At 41.7% G+C, this 20834-nt stretch overlaps 1 protein-coding gene across 3 annotated transcripts in view; it reads left to right on the top strand.

Moving 5' to 3' along the window:
• MAP3K3 (mitogen-activated protein kinase kinase kinase 3) overlaps positions 1 to 20834 on the top strand; it is a 63018-nt gene that overhangs the window by 30577 nt on the left and 11607 nt on the right. For all 3 annotated transcript variants that reach the window (XM_079132355.1, XM_079132354.1, XM_079132356.1), the window contains 3 exons: positions 223 to 336; positions 5801 to 5921; positions 19705 to 19838. In XM_079132355.1, coding sequence (XP_078988481.1) covers positions 223 to 336; positions 5801 to 5921; positions 19705 to 19838 — 369 coding nt within the window. The remainder of the gene's footprint in view (positions 1 to 222; positions 337 to 5800; positions 5922 to 19704; positions 19839 to 20834) is intronic.

Genomic DNA, 20834 nt, shown 5'->3' with positions numbered 1-20834 from the left:
TTTTATTTAGAGACAGGATCTTTCTGAGTTGCTTAGCACCTTACTATTGCTGAGACTGGCTTTGAACTCGCAATCCTCCTGTCTCAGCCTCCCAAGCTGCTAGGATTACAAGCATGCACCGCGCTGCGCTCTGCTTATTTTTAATTTTTTTCTGTTTGAAAATTAAAGCATTGAAATAGATTCATATTTTATGATTTAATTTTTCTGTATACCATGTCACAGCTCTCCATCCTGCTGAAAAACCAAGATGATCTTGATAAAGCAATTGACATTTTGGATAGAAGCTCAAGTATGAAAAGCCTTAGGATATTGCTGCTGTCCCAGGACAGAAACCATGTAAGTATCCCCTGTCATGACCCAGCAGTTGAAGACAAAACTTGCGTTCCTTCAGGCTTACCTTGCTTCCTTGGCAGAATTTTATATGCCATGGCCTCTGCCAAAGTGTGGGCATAAGCACAGGCCAGCCCACTGTTGTTGGTGGCCAGCAAACCTTCTGTGTTTGATTTCATTGAGACCCAGATTGTCAGTTTCAAATTTACAACTAATGGTTATTTAGCTAATAGTGTGGTAGGAAAGAAAACGCTTTATGATAAAGTAGAAAATTCTTTTCTCTGTATTTATGTTTTCAATTAGATTTTGCCCCCACCATGAGAGAGTTGATTAGTGTAAGCGTGAGGTTTAGTAAAGGCTGTCAAGAACTTGAAATGATCATGCTTGTGAACTCCTACAGCTCAGCAGTTTTGCCTCTCCCTTGAGACACATGTAGGAAACACATTTTCCTTCTGTTCAATAGAGAAAAGGCCATGGGTTGGAGGGCTTCTTGTAACTTACCAACGGCTGTCCTACAAGTGGCAGGCAATCTATAGGGGCCATCAGAAATGGGGAATTACCCCTGTGCACCTTCTTCTGCCAAATTGTCCCTGAGAGCCTACATTTCATGAGAACACTTGCAGTCAGAATCTGCCAGATTTCTTTAGATGCATGTTCCTAAAGGTTTCTTGACACTTTTTCCTTTCCTTACACTTGAACATAGGCAACTGTGGACAGCTGACATGACTGCATGAGAACTGTGAGTGTGCCATGGCAGGATAGAGTTTAGGTGGAATGGTACTCATGGTTATCTATTTTCTGAAGAGACTTATGTGCTGGAGTGTCTTATTGATTAGGAAGAAGCACAGAGAATGCATATGTCCCTGTGCATAAGGAGAGGTCTTTTTGATCCCCAGTGTATCTTTTTTTCTGGATATGTTTTGGGAAAGTATCATGTCATTATATTTCATTTCTCTGTTCAAGCTGTCTCCTCCATATAATCCTTCCTTATTGCCTATCTAGTAAAATCTGAATTTAGCCTCCCATCCAGATTTCAAACTGAATGTCTCTGCTTTTATCTCCCTAATCTCATCTTCCCATATTCTTCATCATATGCTCCTCTACTACAGAGACCACTGTTCTTTTTTCCTCTTTGCCAGTTCATTGCTATCATCTTTTATTTGGGGATCCATTTTGATTTACCTGCTATAATTTAGTCAGCATTTCTGACTGAAGCCATTTTGATTATTCCTAATTCCTTTGGTCATTGATATGTTTTGTACACTAGTCTGTTGTTGTTCAGTTGTTGCCATCTAGTTGTTGCACAGTTCTAAGTTTTGCCCCAAAAGATTATAAGCTCCCCAAGTACAGGAGCTATGTCATTTTTTTGGAGCCCTTTGCCACCTATTCACTAAATAAAATGTTAGTGCTTCTTGAATTGTTAGCAAGAGTCAAGCAGAGACCATTTTTAGCAAAACCCTTCCTTACAAAAGAAGCTGGAATTGAAATGTTGCTGAATGATTGCTGCCTGTGGTTGTGATCCCTATACTCCTCTGATCCCCTGATGAGAAGGCATAAAAAACTGGTCCTTTATATCAGCATTCCTATCACTTATGGGGTGACATGATTTCAGATGTTGCCACAACTCTCAGAGCTGTTTGAAAGATTTAACCTCAGTGACTTGGATACTGAAGCAGGAAGATTGCAAGTTTGAGGACAGCTTGGGCAACTTAGCGAGACCCTGTCTTAAGATTAAAAGGACCAGAAATGTAGTCTAGTAGTAGAGTGCCCTGGGTTCAGTCCCCAGTAGGGATAAAATGACAATAACAACCACAAAAATTGGTTAGTTAAATTATGGCATATCCATTCAAGACAATTCTATATACTTTTAAACTTAGAATTATGAAGATTATGTATTAGCATAGAAAAATGTTTGTGATTTAAGTGAAAAAATAAGTTAGAAAACTGAGCGACTATCATGAAAACATTAATATAAATTGTGTGTACATATGGCCCCAAACTGAAGAGACATACGTAAAAATCAATAAATGTGTTATGATGATTTTAAATTTTATAAAACATATTTAATTGATTATGATTTCTGAAAACAGATCCTTAGAAAAAGAGGCATTGATGTGGCATTTGCCTTTTTTTTTCTTTGTTCTGGGGATTGCACCCAGGGGTACTTTACCACTGGGGCTACATTCCCGCCCTCTTCTTTTTTTCTTTCTTTTCTTTTTTTTTTTTTTTTTTTTTTTTTGGTCCTTTTTATTTTTTTTAGTTTGAGATCTTAAAATTACTGTAGTCCTTGGAAAATCTTGCCTGTACCCCTCTATAGTTGGATATCATTAATAGTCAGAAAGTACAGTGTTTCCCATGAGGAGAACTTGTAGGGTATTGTATCATTTTATTCCCCACCACTGAGAAGATAACTGACTAGGAAAAATCCTAGAGAAGACAAAATTTTCAAGGGATTGGAATCAGTTTTACATGTGAAAAGTTAAAAAGCTTGAAACTCTTTAGTTGGAAAGACAGTCTAATCTTGTATACAATCTAAGTCATCAAAGCATTTAAGAGTATAGATAATGAGCACACAGATTTATTCACCTACTCAGTATGATTGAACACCTGGAATACTGGCAGAATTTGTATAACAGGTGGTAAACTTGGCTTTGTTAGTCTAAAATTGTGTAATTTCAAACTGGATTGATTTTTTTCTTTTGAGACAGTGTCTCACTAAGTTGCTTAGAGCCTTGCTAAGTTGCTGAGGCGCACCTCAAACTTGTGATTCCCCTGCCTCAGCCTCATGAATCAGAGATTACAGGTGTACACCACTGCTCCCAGCTCAAAATGGATTAAAAAAAAATTAATGAGTTCATGGATAGTAAAGCTGCAAATTTAATTAAGTAACCCCAGATGCTTCCACAACTATCTTAACCATCAGTCTTCTGTGTAAATGTCTCTTAGTCCTACCATTAATCAGGATGCTATGGATAAGAGCCCATGTGCCATTCCTTACCTTATATTTTCATGCACCAAATTAAAGCAACTTCTCTCCTTCCTGTTTTCCCTCTGTTTAGTTGAATCTACTTGTTCTTTTGTTTCTTATCACCATATCTTTTATTGAGATCATTCATGGGTTGACTTTTTAACTTACTTTTCAGCTGATCTCCTCCATTCACTGTTCATCTTGATGTAACCAGTTTCTTGGTAACTTTTCATATTGTTCGTGTCAACCACAACATACTACTACCCACATAGTCCTTCAGTGAGATTTTCATGGAATGATCAAATGCCACCTTCTAGCTGCTGTGCTTAGACTGTTTTGCTAGTTACACACATCACAACTGTGGTTCCTATCACTCTATGACAGTCCCATTATTTTTTAGTATAGTCCCACCTTCCTCCTTTCTCTTTCCTATTTCTGAATCTTGTTCAGATTTCTACAACTCCTTGCAACAACTTCATTTTTGTTTTCTATGTGATTCTTCCTTGTCCTTTTAAATCAAGGTTTTCTCAAAACTTGAGTAGATATTATAATCACTTTGGGAGATTTAAAAATTATCAGTGCTTGACCTCCATATCCAGAGATTCTATTGTAGTTGGTCTGAGACATCAGACCAAAGACAATCCTAATGGGCAGCTGGGGCTGAGAAGCATTACCTGATATTGAAGCATGCCCCAGCTCCTGAGACCTCACTACTCATAATGTGGTCTGTGGACAGCAGCATTAGCATCACCTGGGAGGTCCTTAGAAATGTAGAGTCTGAACCACACTGCAGACCTACCCAAATCAGAATCTGAACTTTAATAAGGTTCTGGGGATTTGTGCATATGTGTATTAGAATGTGACTATGAAATCTTCACTCATTCCTTTCACCTGCTTTCCAGACTATTGCCAAATTTCAGCCTTTCCTTTTACATATCTAAGCTTGGACTGGTTGATGAACCTACTTTCCTATCTCAGCCTTTAGATTTTAAAACAAAGGGTTTAGTGTGGATGTTCTTTGGAACTTTTCAAATTTATGCTACGAAGATTCAGTGAAGTCTCACAGTGTGGAAAGCCCTGCATCCAAGCAGGTGCCTTGGGGTGCTCACCATGCAGCTCTTCTTTCTGGCTGCAGGGCTGTGGCCCTCCCTTGCCCTTCACAAACCTGCTTTCCTCAGTGTGTAGATTTGACTGTTTTTTCCTTTCTCTGGGCAGAGCTATTGCACATCAGAGGTTTCAGCAAGAATATTCACTTCCCTTTAGTTTAGACTTCCCCTTAGACAGCCCTATATGTGATTAAGTCTGGTATGGGGAGACAAGCAAGGCTGTTTGGCAGCTAGACATGCCCCTGAGAATGGGAAACCTATTTTTCTGGAGGACAGAATATAGAGATTATTTAGATTAAACTCTTTCCCCCCCACCTTCTCCTAGGGGTAGAGGAGATAGAGAAGCAAGTAGAAACTTTGACCTAAGTTGTTGATAAATCCTGAGCTCCCATTCCTACTCTCAGTAGTGGTTTGCTTATATTTGTAATTATACCCTGACATCATTTACTTACTTCTAGTGTTCAGTTTTAAGCTTTCTCAGTGAAAAGCCCCCACTGTTGGCTTTGATTTCTCTCTAGGGCTCCCCTGCTAACTTGACTGGGTTGGCACATCATGGGGGTAGGTGCAGGAAGCCTGCCGACTCTCTTCTGAGGTGCTTGACCTCCAGCACAATGGTGCCTCCCATATTTTTTTCTGGTTGAACATGATCCTAAGATGATTTACGTGTAAACCCTGGTTCTTTGAAGTAACCAAGATATTTATACCTTAACTTTCAGGGAGTGATTATGGTTGGAGAAGAAGGAACATATCGAGCTACTTTTTAAAGTATCGTTGTTACATATTTAGCAATGATAAAATTTTGTTGGTCAGGGAAGTTACCATCATTCTTTTTTCTGACCCCCTCACAGCAGGTGATTTGGCTGCTGAAATAATTTCCTACTATTCTTCCAAAGCTCTCTGGAGAATTTTATGAGAGGGTATTTACAGTTCTCTCTTCTGTTTGGCAGATTTTTACAGGAATGCCTGTTATTCCTCCATGTCTGGGTCATCATCCATTAAAATGGGCATCAGATCTCAGTGCTCATAAATCACTGAAGCTGTAAAACTACATTGAGCAAATGGTGATTTGTCAAAACAGATTGAGGCATGGGATTTTAGGGGAAAACAGGTAGCTCATGAGTTTAAAAGTATGAAGGTGGCTAGGTGCAGCAGCACACAACCTGTAATTCCAGCAACTCAGGAAGCTGAGGCAGGAGGATCACTAGTTCGAAGCCAGCCTAAGCAATTTAGCGAGACCCTGTCTCAAAAAGAGTACCCTTGGGTTCAATCCCCAGGATCACCAATAAAAAAGTATGAAGGTGGCTAAGCGAGCAGGGAGTCCTAAAGAAAAGCCAGGGAGCCTTATAGGCCTGCCTGCTGAAAGACTTAGTTCAGCATTTTTCCTCTTCTCTTACAGACCAGTTCCTCTCCCCACTCTGGGGTATCCAGGCAGGTGCGGATCAAGGCTTCCCAGTCCGCAGGGGATATAAATACCGTCTACCAGCCCCCTGAGCCTAGAAGCAGGCACCTCTCTGTCAGTGAGTATTTCACCTCTTTATCCCCCTCCTCCCATCTATTTTATTGGCTCACACTTTAAAAATTCAACAAATATTTGGACAACCCCTGTCGGGTCTCTCTCACCCTGTGGGAGCTGTCTCTTCTCACTTCAATAATCCTACTCTTTTACACTCAAAAAATAAAAATTCAGGGCTGGGGAGATAGCTCAGTCGGTAGAGTGCTTGCCTTGCAAGCACAAGGCCCTGGGTTCGATCCCCAGCACCCAAAAAAAAAAAAATAAAAAAAATAAAAATTCAACAAATATTTATTAAATAGTCACCAAATATGTATAGATTACTACTCTGTGCCAAATAATCCTCTATGTTTTTATTTGGGAAGGAGGGATGGGGAAGTGACTAGAATGGTGTCCTGACCCTTAAGGATCTAAGAAATAAAATGATATAATGTTCTGTTTAAATTTCATTTCAATACCTCTGAGAAAGTGATCTCCTCAGATATCTCTTTGGAGACTCCAGTGGAGTCTATACTCATTTTTGACAGTTCTTTCTCCTAAAGATCCAGAGACTTGTAAAGTTAGTAGTCAGGTCTAAGTTTGAGTTTCAACTTCTTGCTTATAATTCCTGAGAAGTCCTTATACTTTAAGGAAGATGCTGGCTAGTGAGACTCATGAAGAATCAAACTAAGTATTCTGGGAAGGACAGAGTATTAGCATATACAATTAGCTATCTACTTGGAAATCTATTTGAAGCTGGTGCCAGATTTCCCTAGAAGAGAAGCCTAAAAAAAAAAAAGAAGAGAAGCCTAAATCAGGTCTGTGCATTATACCAGGTAACATAGTATTCCTCTGGATCCCCTTTCCCAGAGTCTGATTGGAGAGTTCATTTCTTGAATTGTGGAGTCTGTATCAAGAAGGAGGAAAATCTTACTGAACATGGTGGCTCACACCTATAATCTCAGCAAATCTGGAGGTTGAGCAGAAAGATGGCAAGTTCAATGTCAGTCTGGGCAATTTAGCAAGACTCCATCTCAAAATAAAAAACAAAAAGTACTGGGGATGTAGCTCAGCGGCAGAGCGTCCCTGGGTTCAATCCCTGGTTCCATCAAAAAAAAAAAAAAAAAAAAGAGGGAAATCTGGTCTTATCAAACATTTGTGTTGTATCTATTACCCTAATGTTGAGACCTGCTGCTACTAAGGAGCCAGATTTTCCCTTTTCCATACAAGCAGAATTGTATTAAACTGAGCTACTGTGAAGGCTCAGAGCTGAGCTTGGGAAGGTCTAAGCATTAGTCCTCCTACTAAACCTGTGAGTGGTAATATGTCTCCTGAGGAAATGGCAGGAAAAACTGTTGCTGTGGCACTGACTTTGACTCACTGAATAATTTCTGGAACTCAAGCAAACATTAATAGTGTTTCCAAGCTAAATGTCTATAAGTGAATTTCAGATTTCTGTGGATAATGACAGATAATTGGTGGATATGTTTTCAGTATACTGGTTGAGGAGAGCCAGCACCCCACCAAGGAGACCCTGTCCAAGGAGTGTCCCTGGAATCTGAGTGCCCTGGAGTCTGAAAAATTCTGCCATCTTGTCTTCTTTTCCAGAGACTTTGTAGAGATTAAAGGAATGGAGAGCAGCAGCATTGTTCTTTGTAGAACAGTAAAGATTGACAATGAGTAGTAATTCAGTCTTTTCCCAAGCATTAGCCTGTGATTAATGTGTGGAGGCAGGGGCTAAATGCTGAGCCTTTTGGATCTTTTCTCCATGTTGTAGGGAGACATGTATGGAAATTATTTTCCTGGCTAAGAATCCTGGGTAATAAGATTTCTATAGCTATCCTGTTTATCTCGAAAATGGACAACACAGCCTCACCCCACCTAGATTCTGACTTCCTTCATTCAGCAAGCATAATGTACCATTTGGTGGGCAGGGTAAATGTGACAGTGGAGCATGTACAAGGGCAAGGGTAGTGGGAGCACAGAGGAGGGATCACTGATTCTGTTCAGGAGAGGAGGACTTTCACAGCAAAGGGAACATCTGAGCCCGCACGCTGTATATAGAGGCAGACTTCCCAGACACAGAAAAGGGCCCTACCAGGCATGATCATAAGAGTGTGGTGGGCTTCAAGAACCCCAGGCACTTTGGAGCATGTGGGGTGGTGTGGATGCAGCAAGAAAAGGGGGCAGAGCCAGGAAACAGAGAGAGAGGATTTCTAACTGGGGTGACCTGAGAAATACTTTTTGGGGAGGAGCTTTTCAGCTAGACTTGAGAGATAATGGAGGATTTCCATAGGCAAGGATGAGCTGAGAGGGCTTTTAAACTGTACCTCTGCAGAGCTCATTGTCCTTCACGTCCAGATGGGCTCATGCATTTGGACAAAGGATACCTAGGTTGCTTTCTGAGAAGCCCTGACTTGGCTTAGTTGTACTTTTTATTGTTTTTGTTTTGTGTGGGTATGAAATGTTGGGGTTTGAACCCAGGGTCTTAGACATACTAGACAAGTGCTGTACCACTGAGCTACACCCTGAGCCCTTTTAATTTTGAAACAGAGTCTTACTAAGTTGCCCAGACTGGCTAAAAACCTACGGTCTTCCTGAATAGCTGTGTTACATGCATGCACAACCATGCCTGGCATGCACTTAGGTTTTTTTGGTAGGCTGCCGAAAATCTTCATTCCTTGTACCCTTCTCCATTATAATGCTTACCACATTATTTTGTTATCTAATTTCTGTCCCATTAAACTACATTTTTATTCATTCATTACCAAAATCTCTGCTGTGTCAAAAACATGAGAAATAAAAAAGGCATGGGCTCTATCCCTGAAAACAGACATTTTCTGTTTGTCACAAACAGAAAGTCCAATATATAAGTCCAATATGTGACCAAAAGATGCATAGTACTGTGTGTATAGATGAGAGATAGAACCTGACCAGAGGGCCGTGAAAGCCTTATACTACTACCTAAAGCACAAACAGAGGGTTCCAGGCAGGAGGTACACACATGTAGAAGCCTGATGACTGGAGGGTGTTTAGACAACTATTTGAGAAAGGAAAGAAGTCCTGATAGCTGGAGAGCTAAGAACAGAATTAGACTGAAGAGAGGCAGAATCATGTGGACCATGGTAAAAATGTTAATTCTTCTGTCTAAAGCAGTGAAAAGCCACTTCAGAGTCTTAAATGGGTGGTGTTATGTATTCAGATTTGTATTTTGGTAAGATTGCTCTGGCTATAGTGTGGAGAACAGATTGGGTCAAGAATGGACCCAAGGATAATGCAGTAGTCCAGGTAAAAGAAAAAAGAAGCTTGCATTAGACTGGTAACAGTAGTGGAGAGGAGGAACAGGAGGATCTGAGACTTGTAAAACTGATAGAACATGGCATGTCAGGGATTCTCAAAATGTGGAATAGGAACCCTGGGGAGCTCTTAACCCTCTCAGGAGATCTATGAGGTCAGAATTACTTTCAGAACCGTACTAAGACCTGATGCCCATTCTCTCACAAATGAGTAGTGGAGTTTTCCAGAGGTTATGTGCTTAAGGTGATGTCATCCTTCTGATGACTAATGGAATGTGTGCTTAAGTATTGTGTTTTTTAAATTTCTGAGTTTGCAGGGTGTGGTGGTGCAGCCTGTAATCCCGGCTGGATCACAAGTTCAAGTCCAGCCTGGACAAATCAGTGAGAATTTGTCTCTAAAATAAAAAACAAATAAAAAGGGCCAGAGGTGTGCTCAGTGGTAGAGCATTTGCCTAGCATGGGTATGGCTCTGGGTTCCAGCCCTAGAACCACACACACCAAAAGGGGGAAAAAGAAAGAAAGAAGAAAATTCTGAGCTTTAATATCTAAAATGATAAATGTCAGTTGACCTTGTTGGGGCTCTGAAAATGGTACCTGAAGTGTGGTGCTATGGCATGCTGAGCACTTTGAACTGAAGGACACTGGAAGGGCCTCAGAAGCAGTGTCTTCCTGACTTTTGTCTGCTCCTCTTGTATCCTGCTTCCCATTCTCCTCTACAGCAGACGACAGAAATTGGAATTCTCTTTTCCCCAAAGCACATTATGGAAATTAACCCCTCTCTCTTACAACCAGCCATAAAACCTAAAAGGATTCCTTCTGTAGTGTTTCTGTGTAAGAGCTGATCGTGAAGAAATTCCAGAAGGGGTGATGCCCTGTACCACAAAGAGAGGTTAAGAAGCATCGGAACAGGCCTGGCTTTGCTGGGTTTCCCTCCTCAGTCTGTTACCATTAGGTATACCCATTTTGTCTACTCATATTTCTACATTGTGGTTCACTCTTCATTGATTCCTCAGCGTAAAAATAGACAGTGTGCCCTGGGTCTTTGGATCTTCATTCTGAAGACTCTTGTGTTATATGAAACTTTGATTAAATAAAATTGCTGTGCTTTTCTCTTGTTAACCTGTCTTGTTGTAGACATGTATATCCTCGGTTTTAAAGTGTTAAAAGGGTTCTAAGACCAAAAGACTTAAATAATACTATGGTTTTGGATTGAATTTTCAGGTGTTGAGAGAAAAGTAAGTTCTGGCTTATGGTGCTGACTAAATGGCACTGCCTTTAAGGCAGGCATACTAGAAGAGAGCCTGATTTCAATTGCTAGGAAGAGGCAGAACTCATGATTTAGGCCTCTTGATATTAAAGTACCTTTAAGACAGCCAAGAGGAGATGTCAAATGAGCAATTAGATACATAAGTCTCTAACTCAGAGGGGAGAACATCAGAGCTGAGAAGGGAAAAAAGAAAAGAAATTGTCAGTTTGAAACCATGGACCCAGAGTGACTGAACAGAGACCATAGAATGAGAAGAGAAAAGGGCCTAGGACTGAGCCTTGGGAATCCAACATTTAGGATACACTTGGAAGGAAGAGAGGATGAATCTGCAAGGGACGGAGGAAAGGAGCGACTAGAGAGGTGGGGAGGAAATTAGAAGTGTGAGGAGTTGGCCTGACATGGAACCAGCCGAGTTGGACAGGACAGAAGGGTAAGAAACATAAACTTGCTGAGTACTTGTTATGAGCTGGTATAGTATAAGGCTTTCTAGAAGTAAAGGGAAGCAGGAAAAAAGAGGAGTCAAGGTTATACATGAAGGACTGCTCGGCAAAGTGCTTGCAGTAGAAATGGGGTCCAAGAAGCCACTGGTAAGTGAGCCTTAGCAATTCAGCCTCCCACCAGCTCTTCTCCCTTCACCCTCCTTCTCCTTCAACAGTAACACACCTAATTGTTCTGTGAGGGCAGTGTACAGGCCATGCAGCTCCCACTGCAAGGGTTCCAAGGTAGAGAAGCACTAGGTAACCCAATTTTAGATATCTCTATTTGAAATTCTTCCTTATATTGAATTGAAAAATGGATTCTCTGCTCTTGAGCAACTCAGATAACATAGATAACATCTTTCAATGACAGTTTTTCAAATATTTGAAACAAGCTATTTTTTTCATCCTTTATTTTTTCTATCATAATATACATACCTTGAGTTCCACTTTTTAAAGTCAGTCTGTTAAACTAGTTCATGCTAAAAACAAAAAAAACTAAACATACAAAAAACAGGCCAGGTTGTTGGTGCATGCCTGTAATCCCAGCAACTCCGGAGGATGAGGCAGGATAATTACAAGTTCAAAGCCAGCCTCAGCAGCTTAGTGAAACCCTGTCTCAAAATAAAAAGTGCTGGGGATATAATTCAGCGGTAAAGCACTGGATTCAATCCCCAGTATAAATAAATACATACAACAATACATACATACCTTCTAGAAAATGAATTAACCCAAAAGGGTTAAATCTCACTGTGGAGAGATTGCCACATGGATGGAATTTCCCTGTGTGAAGATGTCCTTCCTCCTGTCTTTGCATATGGAAATTCTACCAAGGGACAAGTCCTTTAGTTGAGGCCAAGCTGAAGCACCATTCTTCCATAAAGTTGGGTGATGCCCTTAAACCATCCATGTAGCCAGGCCTCAACTATAGGACTTGTCCCTGTGTACTCTGACTCCTGTTTTTCCTAGTGTATCTCATGAAGTGCCTTTGCTTGTTCATACAACATCTTTCTCTTTTTCTTACCACTTTATCCCAAATTGAGGCAAGCTGTTTGGAGTGGAGTTAATCAGTCCTTTCAAGGAGTTGGGTAGTAAAAGAGAGGTAGGCTAATAGCTTAGGGAGCTGCTGGAATGAGGTCAGGATATTATCAGGCTAGAGATGTAAGCAGTTTGTAAAGGTAAGTAAAGATGGCTGAAAAGAAGAAAGCCAAGGTGAAAAGACTAGGGGGAAGCTGGACCCTGCAGGGAGGATTGCAGAGTCCAGTAGGAGGGCAGTAGTGCCTTGGCCAGAAGAGAAACCTCTGCCTCAGAGGGAGGAAGAGGAAATAATCAAGCGAAGGGAAGAAAGGAATGCTGACAGTGTGGGGTGACTTGTGATAGTGATGGTTCAGTGGAGAGCTAGAGCGCTGCGTGTAGTACGAACTTCCAGTCCTGGGACAGGTTTGAGAGGGTCAAAGCCGGACTGCAGAGGTGGCAGTTTATACATAGGAAAAGAAAACCATCAGCTTCCTTCACTGCCAAATGGTTTTTTCTCCTTCTTGCTATAAATTCTGCTGCCATACTAGATGAGGCCAGAAACTGGTTAGTGGTGGTAGTAACTTCAGAATATAATGGGAATTTTGAAAGTTGAAACACATAAGATGTTCTTAGGGTCTTGTGAGAGGAAAATGTTTAGAAGCACTGTTCTGCTCAACGTGGTCCAGGATGAGTGTTTTGGGAAATATTGGTTACAAGTTTTTTCTTTCTTTCTTTTTTTTTTTTTTTTTTTTGGCGGGGGGTTACTGGGGATTGAACCCAGGAGCACTTAACCACTGAGCCACACCCCCAGCCCTTTTTTATTTTATATTTTGAGACAGGGTCTCCCTAAGTTGCTTAGAGCCTCACTAAGTTGCTGAGTCTGGCTTTGAACTTGTGATCCTCCTGCCTCAGCTTCTGACACCACTAGGATTATAGACATGCTCTACCACACCTGGCTGGTTACAACTTTCATTCCTTTTTTTTTTTGGTATTGGAACTTGAACCCAGGAGCACTTAACCACTGAGCCACACCCCAAACAATGAACCACATCCCAGTCCCTTTTTTTTTTTTTTTTTTTTTTTTTTTGGTGCTGGGGATTGAACCCACGGCCTTGTGCTTACAAGGCAAGCACTCTACCGACTGAGCTCTCTCCCCAGCCCCCCAGTCCCATTTTTAAAAAATTTTGAAACAGGGTCTCACTAAGTTGCTTAAGGCCTTGCTACTTTGCTGAGACTGGTCTTGAACTTGTAATTCTCCTGCTTTGGCCTTTCAAGTCACTGAGGTTACCATGCCTGGCTTAGTTACAATTTTCTATGCCCCAAGAGAAAAAAAAAGATTTAGAAATATCTCTTTGTACTTGAAATGACCTGACATGCACATTAACACTGACCTAGAGCCCTAGAACTCCCTGTGGAGGCAACTTCCTGACTGCATCAGCTTCCTGGTGAGGGTTCTCCTTTGAGAAGGGACAGAATCCAAGCTTTCAGCTTAAAGCCCCATCGAAAGAATCGGCCATATCCTAGGGTGAGAGTTTATCTGACTCTGCTTATCGAATTCAGGTGGCTAGCAGAGAGTGGTATACCCCAGGAGGAATTCAGACAGCTGGCAGCCTAACCCCCATCCCTTCTCCTTATGTACAGAATGCTTTCAGGGGAAGCTGTGAGACACTCTGAACTAAAGACTGCTCCTGTGCCCTTCTGCTTCAGCTGGTGCAAAGATGGGCCCCTTAGCACCAATGGCCTGATGAAACTAGAGCAGCAGGATCAGGGTAGAATACCAGGAAAGCATGGCCAGAGAACCTGTTCCCCTCCCCCTGCCTGTGCTCGCCTCCTGGGGGCTGCCGAATGAGGTGTGCCTTGCACAGTAGAGCCTTCTGCCATCCAGCTCACTGTCATTGCTTGTAAATACATGACCATCAGCATCATATAGCCCAATATCTTGGCCTTGTTTACCTCCTGTCCCACTTGTTCTTGACTGCTTGTTGTGCATCTCGTTGGCTCCCAATTTCTGGAATGAAGATAAAAACAAAACTGAAAATACCCTGGAGCAGTTCTGCCAACTCCTGGTTTTTCCATTCGCTTCCTCTGATAGCCATTGGTTTGGGGAGACTTCCCTTTCCTGCTCCAGGCCGTGGGCCTAAGCACAATAGCCCCTGGCATGTTGCCCATCAGATAACAAGGCTGGCTCTCTGCAGGCCGTAGTGTGGATTGGAAAAAGTGAAAGTCTCTGGCTGGAAATAAAAGCTTAGAAAACCTTTGCTATTTTCCCTCTCCTGTTTCTCTCTTGGCCTTGCATGGGCTAGTCCCATCCAACCTGCAAAACCAGGAGATAGTTCAGTGAAGGTGGGGATGGGTGTCGTGAGGGCCCTGAAAGTTTGACCCCAGGGAGATCTCACCCCAGACACTCTGTAACAGGTGGGAAATTCATTCTGTTTAGGGATAGTTTGGACCAATGTCTGATATTTCATCAATAAGGAAGAATTTTTCTTTCTCTTTAGTTAATTCCTTTCAAGAGATGTTTTTTATTTCTTCTAGGTAAAATGTATAATACCTTTTCGCTTAAGCATATTGATCAGGGTTCAGTTTCACAGAAAAGAATCCATTTTAGGAAGAAGAGATTTAGTGCACAATCTGCTCATGGAATGAACCATTGGGAGAGTGAGAAAAGCGAGCTCTAGGTTCAGACACACCACAGATTTTCTTTGTCTTCTATAGTTGGGAAGCCACCAATCCAGAAGCCCTATGCCTCTTGGTTCTGGTCCATATCATATACATAGCGATCCCTGCACTTCTGTGACTTTGCCCAGAAACAGTAGGAATGGCAGGAAGCCTCTAAATCTCACACAGGTATATTTGATTGGGTAAACCTAAAGGAGTCTTAGAAATGTAACTTTTAGCTAATTAGCTTCTGAAGAACAGGAAGAGATATCAGACAGAATGGATCTTGAGTGTAACTCGTACCTGCCATATAAGTTGAAGGAAATAAATGAGATTCTGCTGAGTTCCTACTATGAGGTTGTATCATAGGTTACACATGCCACCACATTTATAACTTCCCCCAAATTGTTCTGGGATATATAGTTCTTTCCAATTTTTGCAGATGAGGAAATTAAGATGAGAATTTAAATCATTCAGCTAATGGATTGGCAAAGCCAAGTTCACTTAATCCCAAAGCTTAGGCTTTCTTTGATACACCTTGCTTACCTTCTTAGGGTTGCCTCTACTGCGTGGACCTAATTTCCACAGAACCTGGGGACTACCAGAGTGTTATCTACAGCCAAAAGCAGGAATCAGGCACTGGACTAATGTTGCAAATATTAGCAAGATTAAATATTGTTCTGTGTTTCAAGTCATGGCAAACATAGCTTAAGAAAACCTTCCTGTTATCATGGTTATACTGGAATTTTGTGTTACAGTGCAAGGGATGTGGCCAAGTACTTTGGTCTTTGATATCTGGGCCACTTGGAAAGTGGAGTCATTTTCTTATACTTGGTCCAGATTCTCTGCCCCCACCCCCCATCAAGTCTTTGCCTCTGGGCTCTCAAAATGGCATTTTGTATCCCTGGCCCCCTCCTCATGAATAATCATGGACAAAACAAGTTTGAATTTGAGCTGTGTAAAACATAGCACTCTTTCTCTCCTGTACTGTCAAGAAATTCCCACACTTGTTGAGTTTTGTGGCACATCCTGTGGTCCCAGTGACTGAGGGGGCTGAGCAGGAGGATCACAAGTTCGAGACTAGCCTCCACAATTTAGCAAGCCCCTAAGCAACTTAGTGAGACCCTGTCTCATAAAGGGCTGGGGATGTGGCCAGTGGCTAAGGGCCCCTGGGTTCAATCCCTGGTACCAAAAAAATTTAAAAATAAAAAGGAAGCCATACACAGTGGCTCACACCTATAATCCCAGTGACTCAGGAGGCTGAGGCAGGAAGATTGCAAGTTCAAGGCCAGCCTGTCTCAAAATAAAAAATAAAGAACTGAGCATGTATCTTAGTGGTAAAGTGTTCCTGGGTTCCATCCCCAGTACTATGAAAAAAGAAAAGAAATCCCCACACAAGTCTCTTTTCTATTCCTTCCAGAAAGACTATCACATTTCTCCATGGAAGGGATCTCCATCCTCTCTTGTCAATCTCTCATGGGGGGCAGTTGGAGGAAAAGTTTTGCCTTTTGCTCCTATATTGAGCAGCATGCCTGCCCTTTTTGGAAACGAATGTCTCAAAATTACCTTGGCTGAACTGCACTGGGAGTCAAAAGCCTGTTTTCTAGCTACAGTCCCACCATTAAGTCACTTCACGACTTTGAGCCTCAGTTCCCCCTTCTGTACAGTATAAGTAATAATCATGTACCTCCACTGCAGGGGTGTTGTGAGAGTTAAGTGAAAGATAACAGTGTTGAGAGAGAATTGCCTTGCTTGATTTCATTGCTCTGTTACTTCACACCTGAACATCCCTAAATTTATACTCAGAGCTGCTTCAGTTTCTGCCTGGGCTTAAGAACTCATGAACAGACACTTCAATGGGCTGTTTGCGATCTTTTGAAAGGAATGGTTCAGGTACTGCTTTACCTCAGGACTGGTAGCCTCTAACCTGTGAGGACGTGTTGAGTGCCTGTTTTCGGAGAAATGTTTCTGGCAGCTGCTGTGGAGTCAGGTGAGGAAGCCAGATTAATGAGGGCCCCACGTTACCCTTCTTGCCCCAGACACATCCTTGGATTGATGCCTCCAAGAAACAATTGGAAGTTTTTGTTTGTTTGTTCGGTACAGGGGATTGAACCCAGGGGTCCTTAATCACTGAGCCACATCCTCAGCTCTTTTTATCTTTTATTTTGAGACAAGGTCTCACTAAGTTGCTGAGGCAGGCCTTGAACCGTGACCCTCCTGTCTTAGCCTTCTGAGTTGTTGGGATTACAGGTGTGCACCACCATGCCTGGCTCACTTGTAAGTATTTTTGATGGCAGATTTATCAGGTGTCATCTACATAACTGAATGAGCCATAGGTTCTGATCATTTGACATCATGGAGAAGAATGAAGGAGTTGGTCTCTTGAAGGACAGCTTAAGCTCTTTAGATGCTATCTCGAGGAGCAGAGCACCATTCTTTTTCTCCTTATAAGTGCCCTTGGGATAGTAGGAGGAGCATCCCTAAATCAGGGAGTTTTGTTGAACCCCAGCAATTTGTCAGACCCGCCCTCTCCTCCAGGGTGTTCGAAGAACATAGCTGGACTTGTTAGCATCCTCTGCAGTAGAAGTGCCACCTCTCCTTCCAGGCTGTGCTCCATATATCCCAAATTTTCCTTCTGAAACTGGTTTCTATTAAGAAAGGAGGGAGGGATGGGGAGCTCAGTTGGTAGAGTGCTTGCCTCACATGCACAAAGCCCTGGGTTCAATCCCCAACACCACATAAATAAATCAATAAATAAACATTTAACAAACAAACAAAGATGCTGGGGATATAGCTCAGTTGTTAGAGTGCTTGCCTTGCAAGTATAAGGCCCTGGGTTCAATCCCCAGCTCCGGAAGAAAAAAAAAGGAAAGGAGGGAGTTGGCATTGGCTGTTCCCACCTTTCAGAGGAGAATGAGTTAGATTCTTACCCATATTTTGTCTGCAGCTGCATTTCAGAAAACGTAGTGCGCTGTGGCCCTGAACTAGACCAGAGAAACCAACCATTAGTGGCAGGCTGCTTTGTTGAGGAATGGTACTTCTGCTATTCCCAAAGTCTTAAGAATTGCCAAGTCACCGGGGAGAGGTGAAGAGTGTAAGATAAGGGTACTTAGGGGAGGGCTGTTTTGTTTCAGGTTTTCTATATGACTGGATAAATCTGTTACCTGCCTGGTGAGCTTAGAAAAGGAAAATGTTGGCCTTGCTTTTGTCTCCTCTCATTATGGAAAGCAGAGAGTCAATCACAAAGGGCTCTGGGCTAGGGGGAGAGAAATCTGATTTCCCAGACTCAAAATCCCTTATGCTAGAAAAGTACTGATTAATGATTTCTAAAGCCTCTCTGTACACATGTGTCATTCCATGATATTAGAATGATAAACCATTCCATCTTACAAACTGATATAATGTAAGTCCACACACATTGGCTTAGTATTCCATCACCTGTAAAATAGGTATGATTTCTCCTTCCTAAAATTGTTGGTATATTTTCTTGAGAAATGTAAAGCTCTCTGAATTCAATTGCTTCCTCTGTTAAATAAAGCAAATGCTTATGTCTCAGGATTATAGAAAGAATTAAGTAACAAATGTAAAAGTACTATATAGAGTACCTGACCCAGAAAATGCTACCCAAACCTCTGTTACAGGGATGTTGAAAATCAAATGAAGTAATTACTGAATGTTCAATAAAAAGTAAAGGAGTACTTAAATGCAAAATAATATGATTATTTGTAGTAGTTAGGAAGGATAGAAATGTGTAGCTATGAAACAGGCAGCCCCTTGCTGCTGGCCGGAATGTCAGGGGGCTTTCTTACCTGATTCAGATTTAGAACAAGTAGGGGGAGACACTGACTGGGGGGACAGGGCAGCAGAGGGAGATGCCCGGGCATATCCAGTTACCTTTCTCTGGATCCCAGATTAAAAGTGCTGCTGGGACCTAAAGCTCAAGAGGATTAAGCTTTTTTGCTTAAATCCATAGTTTTGCTTTCCACAGTTTCATTTACCACCAGTCAGCTGCAGTCAAAAAATATTAAATGGAAAATTCAAGAAATACACAATTCATAAGCTTTAATTTACACACCATTCTGAGTAATGTGATGAAATCTTGTGCTTTTCTGCCTGGGGTGTGAATCATCTCTTTGTCCATTTGCTACCTGCTAGTTACTTAGTAACCACCTCAGTTATCAGATTAACCATCACATTTTAACAGTGCTTATGTTCTAGGTAACCCTTATTATATTTAGTAATGGTTCTAAAGTACTAGAGTAATGATGCTGGCAATTTTGTTAGAGTATTGTTGTAATTGTTCTATTATGATTATTATGATTATTATGATTAGTAGTAGTAGTCTTACCATGACTAATTATAAGTTAAACTTCATCATGCATATGTATATATAGGAAAAAACACAGTATATATCAGTCTTCCGAGGCTTCAGGTATCTGCTGGGGGTATGCCCAAGCATATGGGGAACTACTGTATTGAACCTTTTCCTAGGTTCTCTGCAGATTGGGAGGAAATAATTTTGATGCTCTATAGGGAGAGAGAGAAAGGTGTGGCATTATGAAGGAATAATTATATACATGAATAAGAGCAAATACAAAGCTGATCCGATTGCCAACTCAAATTGATTTCATAGCGCTGATTCTGGTTCATGTTTTGTTCCCGCTTCTTAGTTACATGTGCTCTGGCGCATGCTCCACCTTTGGAGTTTGCTGCTGCTGCTTTTTTTTTTTTTTTTTTTTTTTTTGTACTGGAGATTAAACCCAGGAGCACTCTACCACTGAGCTATGTCTCCAGCCCTTTTTATTTTTTATTTTGAGCCAGGGTCTTGTTAGGTTGCTGAGGCTAGCCTGGGTCTTGCCATCCTCCTGCCTCAGCCTCCCACGTAGGTGAGATGATAGACATGCACCACCACACCCTGCTTGCTTCCTATTAGGAAGGGACTTTGCCTCAGGGAGCTGGAGAATGCTGGACTTGGGTGACATAACCCGTCACAGCCCTGACTTCTAGGCCTCAATGTCTCAAACTGGCCCCATACGTGCTCCTCTTGAGCCTTGTGTCCTAGGCTCTATTGTTAAAAACTTTGTTTCTGTGCTCTAGGCTCCCAGAACCCTGGCCGAAGCTCACCTCCCCCTGGCTATGTGCCTGAGCGGCAGCAGCACATTGCCCGACAGGGATCCTACACCAGCATCAACAGTGAGGGGGAATTCATCCCAGAGACCAGCGAGCAGTGCGTGAGTATGGGGGTCAAGGGTGTACCCACGGACTGTGTCAGACCAGAGTTATGACCAGGGGTTCTCAGTGGGCACAGTGTAGACCTGAGGGACTTTAACCATCCAATAGCTCTTTTATAAGCCAGGTCTGCCCAAATATTAGTCATTCATTTCTAGGAACCAAATATTAATTCTTACCAAAGTTGAAGTTTAAACTACCTAGCCGTGGTCTTGGGTGAGCACTCGACAGTTTTCCTCTTCTGAGGTCCCCTCAATGGTCCCCTTGCAGAACACCATTCCGCTATTTATGATGATTCTGGCAAATGCCTGTCTTCATTTCAGCACAGTGAGTTTTAACATTTAACCAATCCTAAACTGACAGATTGTGTTTTTCATTGGCTATGTTTTAGCTCTGCTGTTTCTTGATGAAAGGTAGAAAGTAAACCATATCCAAATCACCTTTTAGGATTGGTTAAGAGTGACCTTCTGTGATGATAGACAGCTGTATTAGTTACCTGTTGCAACATAACAAATTAGAACAAACTTAAAATCTTTAAATGACTTATTGCTTTAGTTTCCCTGGATCAGTTGTGACTCACTGGTCACCTTGGGGTGTATCCACTATGATGGTTCATCCATTTTGATGATTGACTTTTTATCTAGGGGCTTACTTGCTGAAAATAGCAATGTGGCCTAGCGAACCCAGCAAGGGTGAGATCTCAGGCTTTATTCTGGTCTTTTCAGTGAGCTTTCTTTAGTTATAAAGAGCAAGATCTGCTCTTTTTATGTTTCTGGAATTTGGTTTGAGAAGGGGAAATTTCTTAAGGGTAAAATGCCCAACAGAAGGGCCAGTACCGTCACATAGAATCTTACAAAAAAAAACAAAAAAAACAAAAAAAAAACAACAATTCCTGTAATGTTTCTTTTTTTAAGAAAATAAACTGTATAGTCTGTGGGAAGTCCTTTATACTTCTCTCTGTACTCCTGCCTGCTAGATGAATCCATGTCAGGAACAGT

The sequence above is a fragment of the Sciurus vulgaris genome (assembly GCF_902686455.1).
Source record: "Sciurus vulgaris genome assembly, chromosome: 3".
In the NCBI taxonomy this organism is placed as follows: Eukaryota; Metazoa; Chordata; class Mammalia; order Rodentia; family Sciuridae; genus Sciurus; species Sciurus vulgaris.
This window is presented reverse-complemented; position numbering and strand designations above follow the sequence as displayed.